General features: G+C 36.2%; 1 protein-coding gene across 2 annotated transcripts in view; it reads right to left on the bottom strand.

The window, feature by feature from the left end:
* The window catches only part of LOC306652826 (uncharacterized protein), a 670,960-nt gene extending 658,385 nt beyond the window's left edge, over positions 1-12,575 (bottom strand). For both annotated transcript variants that reach the window (XM_079125505.1, XM_079125506.1), the window contains exon 1: positions 12,038-12,575. In XM_079125505.1, the coding sequence (XP_078981631.1) occupies positions 12,038-12,433 (396 nt within the window). In that variant the 5' untranslated portion in view covers positions 12,434-12,575. The remainder of the gene's footprint in view (positions 1-12,037) is intronic.
* Positions 12,576-12,834: the final 259 nt, after the last annotated feature.

The following is a 12,834-nucleotide window of genomic DNA, read 5'->3' as shown; positions in this document are numbered from 1 at the left end:
TTCATCCATCATCCAGTGAGTACACTTTCTTCTCAGCAGCTCATGGATTCTTCTCCATAATAGATCATATTCTATGCCACAAAGAAGCCATTAATAAATACAAAAAAAGTAGAGATACTATCTTGTGTTCTATCAGATCATAATGGAATGCAATCAGTAATCAATGATAAAATACAAACAAAAACTTCTCCTATACCTTTAGCTGAGCAATAGGCTATTGAAAGATGCAATGATAACAAAGACATTAGGAAAGAAATAAAAAATTCTTAGCAGTAAAATAAAACAACAAAACAACATATCAAAATATCTGGGACACTCTGAAAGCAGTAAAAAAAGGAAAGTTTATTGCATTAAAATAATAAAATGTCAACAACTAAATGACCTAACATTACATCTCAAAGCCTTAGAAAAAGAAAATCAGATCAGCACCAAAAGTAAAAGACAGGAAGTAATTAAAATTAGACCTGAAATCAATGAAATTGAAACAGAAGAAAAAATTCACAAAATTTACAAAATGAAAACTTGATTGTTTATAAAATTAAACAAAATAAATAAACCCTTAACCATACTAACAAAGAGAAGGAGAGAGAAAACTCAAATTACTAAAAATCATGATAAAAAAATACCATGACAGACACCCTTGAAATACCTAACATAATTAGAAACTATTTTGAAAATCTATAGTCCAACAAAATAGAAAATATTGAACACATTGACAAATTTTTAGAAACATACAATCCTCCCAAACTGAATCAGGAGGACATACACATTTGTAAACAGATCAATTTCAAGCACCAAAATAGAAGAAGCCATCAAAAGTCTATCAACAAAGAAAATCCCAGGAATAGATGGATTCTCAGTCAAATTCTATAAGACCTTCAAAGAAGAACTAACACAAATATTCATCAATGCATTACAGGAAATAGAAAAGAAGGAAACCCTTCCCAACTCATTCTATGAAGTTAGTATCACTCTGATACCAGAACCAGACAAAGATGCATCAAGGAAAGAAAACATTAACTCTATATCCCTGATGAACATAGATGCAAAATCCTTAAAAAAATTCTGGCAAATTGCATACAAGAACATATTAAAAGAATAGGGCTCCATGATCAAGTGGGATTTACACCAGAAAGGGAAGGTTGGTTCAACACCTGGAAATTAGTACATAATTCATCACATCAATAGACTTAAAGTTAAGAATAGAGCACCCTTTCATGCTCAAAACAGTACAAAATATAGGGATAGTAGAAGCATACCTCAACATTGTAAAGACTATCTATATTAAGCCCACAGACAACATCATTCTTAATGGAGGAAAACTGAAAGCATCCCTCAAAACTGGAAGAAGACAGGGATGCCCTCTTTCACCACTTCTATTCAAATCTTCCTTGAAACACTCGCCAGAGCAGTTAAACACAACCAAGTAATTAAAGGAATATAAAAAGAAGGAATCAAGTTATCACTATTTGCTGATAACATGATTCTATATTTATAGGATTCAAAAATTTCTACCAGAAAACTTCTAAAAACTATTAAATTCAGAAAAGTAGCAGGATATAAAATCAATGCACTTTAATCTAATGCATTTCCATTCATAAGTAATGTATCCTCCTCTGAAAGAGAAATTAGGAAAACCAGTCCTTTCACAATAGTCTCAGAAATAAAAACACTTGGGAATCAATCTAGCAAAAGAGGTGAAAGACTACTACAATGAAAACTACAGAACATTAAAAAAGAAATTATTGAAAACCATAGAGTATGGAAAGATATTTCATGTTCTTGGATAGGAAGAATTAATATTGTCAAAATGGCCATACTACCAAAGGTGCTAAATGGATTCAATGCAATTCCAATTAAAATCCCAATGTTATTTCTCATAGAAATAGAGAAAGCAATCATGAAATTCGTCTGGAACCATAAACAACCCAGAATAACTAAAACAATCCTGAGCACAAAGAGTGAAGCAGGAGGTAGTACAATAAAAGATCTTAAACTATAATACAAATAGTAACAAAAATGGCATAATATTGGCACCAAAATACACAGGCAGACCAATGGTACAGAAGACGCAGAGACAAACACACAAAAATGCAGTTATCTCATACTAAACAAGGGGACAAAAACATACAGTGAATAAAAAATAGCCTGGTCAAAAATGGTGCTGGGAAAACTGGAAATACATGTGCAGTAAAATGAAATTGAACCTCTATCTCTCACCCTGCAGAAAACTCAACTCAAAATGGGTCAAAGACTCAGTAATTAGACCAGCAAACTTGCACCTACTAGAAGATGTAGGCCCAAATCTTCATCATGTTGGCTTACGGTCAGACTTTCTTAACATGACTCCCAAAGCACAAGAAATCAAAGCAAGAATCAATAAATGGGATGGGTTCAAACTAAAAACGTTGTTCTCAGCAAAGGAAACAATCAATAATGTGAAAAGAGAGCCTACAGAGCACTAATCTCCAAAATTTAAAAAGAACTTACAAAACTTTACACCAAAAGTACAAAAAACCCAATCAACAAAGGGGCCAAGGAACTGGATAGACTCTTTACAGGAGATACAGGTGACTAATAAATACATGAAAAAGTGTTCGAAATCTCTAGTAATTAGAGAAATGCAAATTAAAACAACTGTAAGATTTCATCTTACTCCAATAAGAATTACTATATCCAAGAACACAAACTACAATAGATTTTGGCGTGTATGTGGGTAAAAAAGTAGATTCATACACTCCTGGTGGAGTTGCAAATTATTACAGCCCCTCTGGAAAGCAGTATAGAAATTTCTCAGAAAATTTGGAATGGACCCACATTTTGACCCAGTTATCCCACACCTCGGGTTATACCCAAAGGAGTTCACATTAGCACTACAGTACCACATTCACATCAATGTTTATAGCAGCTCAATTCACAATTGCTAGATTGTAGAACGAACCTAGATATCATTCAACAGATAAACAGAAAAAGTGTATATATACACAAAGGAATATTATTCAGCCATAAAGAATAATATTAGGCATTTGCAAAAAATGGATGGAATTAGAGAATATCATGCTAAGGGAAATAAGCTAATCCCAAAGAAACAAAGGCTGAATGTTTTCTCTGAAAGTGGATGATGATACATAATAGGGTGGGGGGTGAGAGATGAATGGAGGAATGTTAGATTACCTAGAGGGAAATGAGAGGGTGGAAGGGGAATTGGTATGAAAGATGGTGGCATCATTACACTATGTACATGTATGATTATATGAATGGTATAAATCATTTCTATGATGGTACACCTTTTCTATACAGTGACTTAGAATGCAGTCTATCAAGCTAAAAAAGTAAATTAAAAAAAAAAAAAACAAAGAAGACTTAGCTGCTTTAACTTGCCAAACTCTTTGGATTGGGAGAGCATTATGTTTTACTCACTTACATGCTAGTCGTATCACTTTCTTTCATGTGGATATTGGTAATTTTTTTTATTCCAAACATTGTTACTAATCACTCACACTATTATTGATTGGATATGTGAGTATAAGCAGGACAGATCCTAGGAACAGAAATGAAGAAGGGTTAGACACATTGCAAACTACCCCTACTATACTCTAGATTTGTTTCATCCACTCTGAATCCTGTGTCCCCAGTGTGGATCATTTCAAACTGGTTCCAGTTCTCTGGCTCCCATGACATTTAGCACTTAGTAGTCTGCCTGTTGATCTGGCAAACATTAGTAGACTGTGGGCCCTCAAGACTGCAAATTTATCTTGTTCCCTAAGGTGTCTCTCAGCATCTAACTTGTTGACTGGAGTAAAGATGTCAGTAATTATCAATGACTATCTAAATGAAAAGATAGCAAAGAATTCATAAAGAGATGTCAACAAAGGTTAGGGCAAAAAAAATAAGTCTGTTAACCTTTTGAGTGGGTCATTTAACTAGTCAAAATTATACATGCCAAGTACCATCTCTGTGCCAGAAGTATTATGTAAAGAATGAAATTTAGGATCGTATAGGAAAATGGTCAGCTAAAGAGATTCTAATTGCTATTTCACTTCTCTGGCTTACTACAGGATTTGGGGTAACCTATCATGATGTGAATTTGTCCCAGGAGTAATATGGTTTCTTTCTTTCCCCTTCCTCTTATTCCTATCACATGAAATCAAGCTTTAGTCACACAGCAAAAGATTGATTTTTAACCATTTTAACTTAAGCAGAGAAGCAAAAACTAGAAATTTTAAGTAAAATTAGCAATGAGCAAATTTAGTTCTTTAAAAAAGCTTTTTCCTAGGCATCCTAATCTTTTGTTAAAATTCTGCATACCAAGAAAAATCTCTGTGCCAGAAGTGTGATGTATGCAATGAGATTTAGGGTCTTATTAGAAAATGGTGATAAAAGGCCTCATTGTCTGAAAGGTTCAAGGTTAGAACAGCAGAACTCTGCGAATGAGTAGAGCAGAAAGGACTTATGTGGCTACAATGATCTCCTGGGGGAAGGACCCAGAGCTTCTGTGTAATACAGCAAGTATTTGTAAACAATGAATGGCCTCTTCTTTTCCTGCTTATTCTGAATTCTGCAACATGATTGAAATATGGCTTGGTGACATTCTAGAAAAGTTTTGGGGAATGACTAAAATTATATTGATTTTCTCATCCAGTATTTCTAACAATAAGTATTGTTCATGTCCACTGTTGTTCTATATATTATCAGGATCTCTGGAAGTTGGGAAGTAAGTACCCAGGGGATATGAAAATTAGAATCCAGTCACCTGGATTTTGTATTAAATTAAATATTGCTGAGTCCTCTGGTCATTATAGGTTCTGACATAAACATTTCATTCAAGTGCCTAATTATGTCCTTGGTTTAGGGATGATACTTTGTTAAACACTGAAGGCCAGTGGTTCCTAGTTTACATTTAGAAATCTGCAGAATAAATTGCACTGTGTGTGGTGGGGGTCATACTGGTGATTGATCCAGGGGTAATTTAGCAATGAGCTGCATCCTCAGCCAATTATATTTTGAGACAGAATCTTGTTAAGTTGTTAAGTCTATCATTGAAATTGTGATGCTCTGGTTCCAGTCCTGAGTTATTAGGATTATAGCCCTGTTACACTGTACCTGGCTTTATTATTGCATTGAAAGACTACTTGCTTGAGAGTTTCAATTTATTTTTTCCAGATAGTCCTGGGTTTTCTCTTGGTGCAGCCTCCTCCAAAAAAATACAACACAGTCTTGATGGCTGATGGGTTATATGGCCTTGGGCCCTCTTTTTTTTGGTTGGATCATAAAACTTACGGAAAACAATTTGCACCTTTTAAAATATTATTACTCTTCCAATGAAAAGGATAGCTGAAGAGAGCATTGTGTGTGTGTGTGTGTGTGTGTGTGTGTGGTGCTGGGATTTGAACCCACGGCCTTATGCTTGCAAGGCAAGCACTTTACCAACTGAGCTATCTCCCCAGACTGAAGAGAGCAATTTTTAAAATGATAAACAAAATACACATGAGGAAGATTTTCTGAAACTAGAATGCAATTGATGCATTCTGAGCATTCAGATTATGATTATGTTCACACTAAACTTAAAAGAATAATCTTTCAATATAACAAACCTCTTCCACATATGCTATTAACGTACTGGTAAAGGAAACAAAATAGACTTGGTCTACAACAAATTTTAAGTGATTCTGATAGGTTTCTTGTTGTGTTCTTTGCAAAGTAGGCTGGAAACCTGAGTGGAACAACTGACAAAGCTGAGGAGTTTCTGCATACAAGCATTCATGTACATTAATTGTTCATTCAACTACAATCATTATAGCAGGCTATACCAGATATTAAAGAATTCCAAATAAGAAGAAAAGGCACTAGATTTTCTGGGAGATGTAGGCTTTTCAACTGAGAAATATTTTATAAAGAGAGAGATGCCAAAGACATTGTGCTAAATGTTGAACGTTAAGGATCCAGATTTACAAATAAAGTGAAAAGTCTTTTGCAATTTGATATTTTGACATTTTGAGCTTACTTGTCTGTTCCATTCCAAACTTTTAAATAGATTTTTATTAAATTTGAATGCACTCAGTAGGTACAGATACATGTTGAAACCAGGAGGAGCTAATTTAAATTTGCCTTTGAGACTGTGTGCTGAAATTTTTAGGTGGGCAAATCTTATCCATCAAATATCTACAGTGGTTTGAATCAGGGACTGTTAGAGATATACAACATGTGAATTAACTGGAGAGTAAACAAAGTGCACAGGGAATGAGTGATTCTTTGCATCCAGGGATTGGACAGATTCTGAGGAAGAAGTGCTGCCTGAGCTGAGCTGGGAGAAGGGACAGGATTTTGATAGAGAGCAAAGCATATTTTAGAACTTAATAGATCTGCCTAATTTGGGTAGGGAAAGCATACTCACTAAGAGACCTGGTGATAGATGAATTCTGAAAAGGAGGTGTGGGCCTTGAGGAGTTCTGGCTTAATATGTTTTTATACCTTCAAGAGTGATATCCATGTGAAGAAAGAACTCAATAGAAAGTGGGAGGAACAGGAAGATAGGATAAAATTATCACACTACTTCAAATACTGAAGGGAGAGTGCACATAGAAATCAATTTTGAAGACATTTCACAGGCAAGACTGAGAAGAACTTGAGTTTGGGTTGAGAAATAAGCAGGTACTGAAAATGAGGAAGAGGCAAACTGACTGACTATGAGACTGGAAATAATTTAGTAACAAGAGCTAATGTGAAATGAAGGTTTCCTGTGGGGCAGTCTGGACCACTCGTCATGGCTTTTCATTTAATGCTACTAGTAGTTCTATTTTAAAGTTGAAGAAACTAAGGCAGAGAGATACTGCCCAGTTTACACAAGATCACACACTAGTAAGCATCAGAGCCTAATTAAAATTTAGTTTGAATCCCATCCACTACTGTCACTGACTTAGAGCACCAGAGAAGAGCAACTGTCTTGGAAAAGAAGCACTGACTGGGACGCCAAAAATGGAAATGGTTGTCAGGTTGAGGTATGGCTACGGAGAAAAGTAGGCAAAGGACAGAAGTCTGGCCTATTCTGCAATGTAAAAAGGACTGTGATCCCACTCCCCTGCCTCCTGTCTGGCACACCCCCACACAGCACACTGCCCTCAGTCAGGAACTGATGTGCCATTCTATCAAGTGCATTTTCCTATTGGTTTCTTAAAGTTACTGCTGGGGTCCAGCCCTAGCAGGAGTCCATCAGTTCCACACTGGTATACGGGGCGTGGGGAGACAGCATTGGTGATGGATGGAGAATGAAAGACACAGACTCTAGTGTCTTTCAATCCCACTTTATTCTGTGGAAAGCTGGGTTTATATACATTTTTCTTCAGGCTATGATGACAAGCTTGTGGCTAATAAAATCAAAAATTTTTCTAAATCATAGGCAGAAATTATTTTCACCAAAAGATTATGAGAAAAGAGTAACCTTACAGATTATTCTTACATAATCACAATTATTTTAAGAATATCTAAGTATGTCAATGAGCTAATACAATGTTTATTTCCTTAATATCTAAACTCTATATGACCTAAGACTATTTTTATTATTTTTGTGGTAAAGCGATAGACAAATAATGTCATGTGACCATCTCTACTAGGTCCTTCTGGTTAATATCTAAATTGCTGAGTTAAGGGTTACAGGAGGGCAGTGGTCCCAATGGTTATTATGTACCAACATTTATTATAGGGGTGACATATTCTTTGTAGAAAGGAAGGAATGTTGTGAAACCTTATACTTTTACCTTACCACCACACATAAACAAAACCATCATCTGAATTAAACCACCCTGTAGGAGACAGGGGGAGATCTATATCTACCTTCTCTAAGGGCTTGCCTTTAGGGGGGTACCAGGGCTTGCCATAGATAACATAAGCTAGTCCATATCTAGTAGCTACTGTGGGAGGTGCTTTGTGCTTAGAACTTGGGGAAACATTGTTATCTATAAGTTTCTGTGCCCCAACAGGTTCTGGCTGTGCCAGTAAATGCAGTGTTTGATTTTTAATATAATAAAAACATTCTCCTGTAGTGAGGTTAACATCACAGGGTTTCAACATGTGTTTTGTCTCTGTGATGTTTTTCTGGAAATTTGTAGAATTATCCCCATCACCTCTAGCAAGATCCTCAGACTGAAGTGAGTAATATATTATTAGAAAAACTCCACAGAATATCATCCAAGCTAGGGAGGCATACATCTGGCATACAATCCTATTAGAATGAGTCTCTGCAATCATCCTTCAGTGGAACTCTGTCAAGCACTGCAAGGAGAGTCAGGTGCCCCCACAGCTCCCCCTTTTTTATTTTGTAAGAAATCGATGCCTTCTTTGACATTAACTCTCTGGATCAGTCTGAGGATTGCTCAGAGGATGACTGGAAAACAAAAGATAAGAATTAAAATACAAACACCAATTTATCCATATTGAATAATAATATTTAGAAAATACTATTGAAAATAGTGGCCTTAATATTGTTAAACATTTGAGTAGCCAGGTTATTTGTTGGAACCACAGAAAGATGAGCTTGACAATATATTTATTTGTTTTTGTAAAATCTGAATGTCCGGAGCTATATTAGTATTATTCCAAACTCCTTTAAGATGATTTTTTACCTTTTCCCAATAAGTGTCATTATCTACCTTCAAAGGAGTAACACAAATCCATTTATAGAGGCCTGGTTTTGCATTAAGTGAGAAGCCATGGGCAGGGGGAGGGCCAAGGTGATTCAGCCAGGCAAGGGCCCAGGGGGCATTAATTAGCAGCTCCTTTCTTTCAGTCCTTGATAAAGGCAGGTAAATTTGGTAATCAATGAGCTCTGGAGATCCTTGACATTCCATTCTTCCAGGGGCAGTCTCCCACTTCCAGAGGCAGATGGCTTCATTGCATAATTTCCTCGAATTGACCCAATTCCCTATTTCTACACTAACTATCTGTCCTTTTTTTTTTTTTTTTTTTGGTGGTACTGGGGATCGAACTCAGGGTCTTGTGTTTTTGAGGCGAACACTCTACAAGCTGAGCTATCTCCCCAGCCCACTCTCTGTCCTTAATTGTGGCTTTATTACCCTCTTTAGCTTTAGGAACTCCCAACTGCTGTAAGGAAAAGGGGGCATAGATCATTCTGGCTGCTTTGAAGCTGAAAGGGGGCAGTGAGGAGCAAGCTGTTTGGAGTTCCTTTTTTAAAAAATTGGATCAATCGAGAGGTCCAAGGTAGAAGTCTGGTTGAGGAAGAGCATGTTGTAAAGTCATCTGGGGATGGGTGCTTCTATGTTAGAAGAACAAAAATACATGAGTACTGAAATGAGATTAGTTCCAAGTAAATGTTGCAGTATCTGAAAGATGCCATTGAGTATCCTGAAAATGACAGAAGTCAATTTCTCACCAGGAGGTGGAAGAACTGAGAAATTGTTCCCATAACTAGGCCTAGTAAAGGCCGGAGAGGACAAGGCCTTTATTTGGGGACTTTAACATTGTCCAGGTTATCAGGAATGTAAACACAACATTTAACTTTTAATGTCATAGATGTCCCCAGAAAATATAGTTAAACTACTGAATGTCATCTGATTTTTGTAAAATATTCCTTTATTTATATAACCTGTGTTTAGTAGAGATCTCTATACTTCTATTACATAGGGATAGATAATCATATGAGCAAACATAGATTAAGTCTACCTGTGTTGCTTAGGAAGGTCTGCGGGCCTTAAACTAACTAAAAAACTTCTGACTCTGGCAGTTTCTCTTGATAGTCATCAGGCACATTTGCTGAAGAATCTTTCTTTCATTTGTAGCTTCCAGTCTTTATTTTAGTGGGCTAATACAAGTGTACATCTTAAGTTACATTTAACTATTATTTCTATTAAATGCCCAAGAATGGCTATATTTTGGTTTTAACTGTTTTGCTGGGTGTCTACGATAATCTGGTCAAATTGACCTGGTTCCTGTCTTGTTAAAGAGTCAGCTGAGTTCCCACAGGGGTCACTCATAGAGAACTTAAGAGCAGCTTCTTAGCTCCACCAGTGCCATTGGTTAGGCAGGGTCTTCTCAATGACGTGGCTTTCCTTGAAAGCGTCAGGGATGTCTCCCTTTTTCCATGACTCTCCTCTACAGCAGATACACTGAGTGATTTTTCATCCTCTAGTCTCAACAATCTCCTTGATCAGGAGGTTGTGTGACCCAGAGTTGAAACACTCCTTAGAGAAGTCCTCTTATTCCCTGGGTTCAGGCTGACATTGAGGGCAAGACCCAAATATGGACTTTTTTTGACCTCTGTATTTAACTCCAATCTCTAAGTTTGATCTTGATCATCCAGCAAGCCAGTCTCACTAGTCATAAAGTAAGAGTACTGGGCTTTAACTTTAATGTCCATAACTTTACAGTTATTTACCCTTTTATCTAACTGGAGTCTGTATTAGTACTGGAAGTTACCACTATCTGTTCTATAGGTGATGGCTTATTAACACAAGTTACCTAGGTTGTGTGTTCTTGAAGCAGCTACTTCTGCAAAACATTAACAGGCAACAGTTTTACAAAATGAAATTAGCAAGAGTAAAAATATATTCAGCTTGTATAATAGCTATCTTGGATTTGGACTGAGATCCACATTATATCCCATATTTGAGATCATAGTACTTTTACAACAAAAACTAATCTCTTGACTATAACTTTAAATAAGCTGAAGTCTGACTTATTTTGGAATCACTTAACATGCAGTAAGGTGGGAGGCACAGCCTTATCTCAGGTAAGGCATGGCTGTTTACAGATCTTAAGTGTTCTAATTCTGATGTTGATCTTTGCTTCTTCCTTAAATATCATTAAGTAGTTTACATATACTGTTTCCTGAGTGTATATAAACTTTATAATTAACACAATTTAACATTGTATCTAAAACATGAATCAAAGAACGGCTGAGAGAGCTTTTAATTTTCCTTTTTGTGTGGTAAAATGCTTTCACCTTCTATGATATGAACCTTTAAACAAATCAGGCTCTCACTAACTCTTAGATATACATTTATATTTAAATTTTTATCTCAGTGAAATAAGTAACCAATTTTAAATGTATCTTATTGATAATAGGTCCCACAATAGAACATTAAATGATAAAATAAATCCCCAATAAAATGTACTCCTTAAGTTTAAAATTACAATTACAGACAAGTTTATTCTGGAGAATAGCAGCACTTGATAAATTCCCTGCTTTAAAAACTTGTATACCTGGAAAATATGAACACATTTAATATACAACTAGTGACCATTTCACAATTACCTTGACACTTTTATCTTACAAAATTTAGCTTTTAAAGAAAAATTTAGACTCTGTAACACAGTACAATACTCTAACAGTTGTTTAACCATAATTGTATACACCCCAATTTTTAAGACTAATTGTTCTAAAGAATAAAACTTAATAGACACAAAGTTAAGAGTAAATTAGTGTTTCTAAGAAATACTTGTCATTTTACCATGTCATTTTACCACGTAGATTAAAATTTTGTTTATATCAGAACATTAGTATTTCACCTTAGGAAAAACCTTAAATAGCTTTAGCTGTCTCACATACATACAAACAACTTAGTTACATGCAAATTTGTTGAAACTTGCCCTTTACTTACACAGACTTTCTTAGCACTTACTTAGACCCTCATGTATTTCATCACACAAGCACTTTCTTACCCCAAAACATTTCCTTTTTTTCTTTTACTAAATATATTTCCATACCCAGAACCTTTTACTTTCTCTTTCCTATCTGTTGACCCCTTTTTGTTTACATTCTGAAACAACTCTTATGAAATTTCTGAATTGAACCTTTTGGAGTATGTTTTGTTTTTAACACAATAAATTCCTAAGGCAAGTTATAATTAACTTGTTGCAAGTAATGTTTTTGAATTGCAGTTTCAACAACTTGTAAGGCTTGTTCTTCTTTAGTTAATATTCTACTTGAGTTAGGATCTGAATCACCTTTTAGTATTTCAAACAAAGGTTTTAAATCCTTAGTTGAGAGTTTTTATGCCTCACTAACAGCACCTAGAAATTCTACCTTTTGGACTTTCCTTTTTATTTTATCTGGGGGTTTAGGAAGGGCCAGCACAACAGGAGCCACCAAAGGTGGATCCTCATTATGATACCTGAAAGCGGCTTCTTCCAAGTCCTCCTCATCAGACGGGGAGAACAGATCAGGTAGACCTTTCTCCTTTTCCCCATCTTCATCATCGTCTGATTCACTTTCACTTTCACTCTGAGTTTCCTCTGTATATTTTTTAACCGAGGCTGTCAGCAAAGGCTCCTTTTCCGACATTTCGTCCGGTGATCTTACCCTTTTACTTAGCTGCTCACTTTCATGTCTAGGGTCTAAACAGTCCTTCAAAAGATTCCACAATGCAAAAGCATCGGCGGGGACTCTTTCATTGCCATATAGTCTATGATACGAATGCATAGCATCGCCTACATTTTTCCAGGTTTTAACACCTAAGTTACCCTGTTCAGGAAACCAAGGGGCACATTCTTGTACAAAATGAAAAAATCTTTTTAATTGAGCTGTTCCTACATGCGTTCCTCTTTTAGTTAATAAGTGCTTGGTAATATCAGTAAATAGTGCTCTTTGCATTCACTTCCTCCCATGGTAGCTGTTCTTTCTATCCCTGCCTATCCTTTCTTGGCCTTCTCTACCGAGGGTTCCGCGGCTACCCAGGCAGGATCCTAGCTGTCTCAAAAAGGAAGGAAATTAAATGGAGGACTTACCAGAGTGGCCCACATTGGGCGCCACTTGCTGGGGTCCAGCCCTAGCAGGAGTCCATCGGTTCCACACTGGTAAACGGGGCGCAGGGAGACAGCGTT

Source organism: Sciurus vulgaris (genome assembly GCF_902686455.1).
Source record: "Sciurus vulgaris genome assembly, contig: HiC_scaffold_611_arrow_ctg1, whole genome shotgun sequence".
Classification (NCBI taxonomy): Eukaryota; Metazoa; Chordata; class Mammalia; order Rodentia; family Sciuridae; genus Sciurus; species Sciurus vulgaris.
Note: the sequence above shows the minus strand (reverse complement) of the source record. Positions and strands in the feature narration are given on the sequence as shown.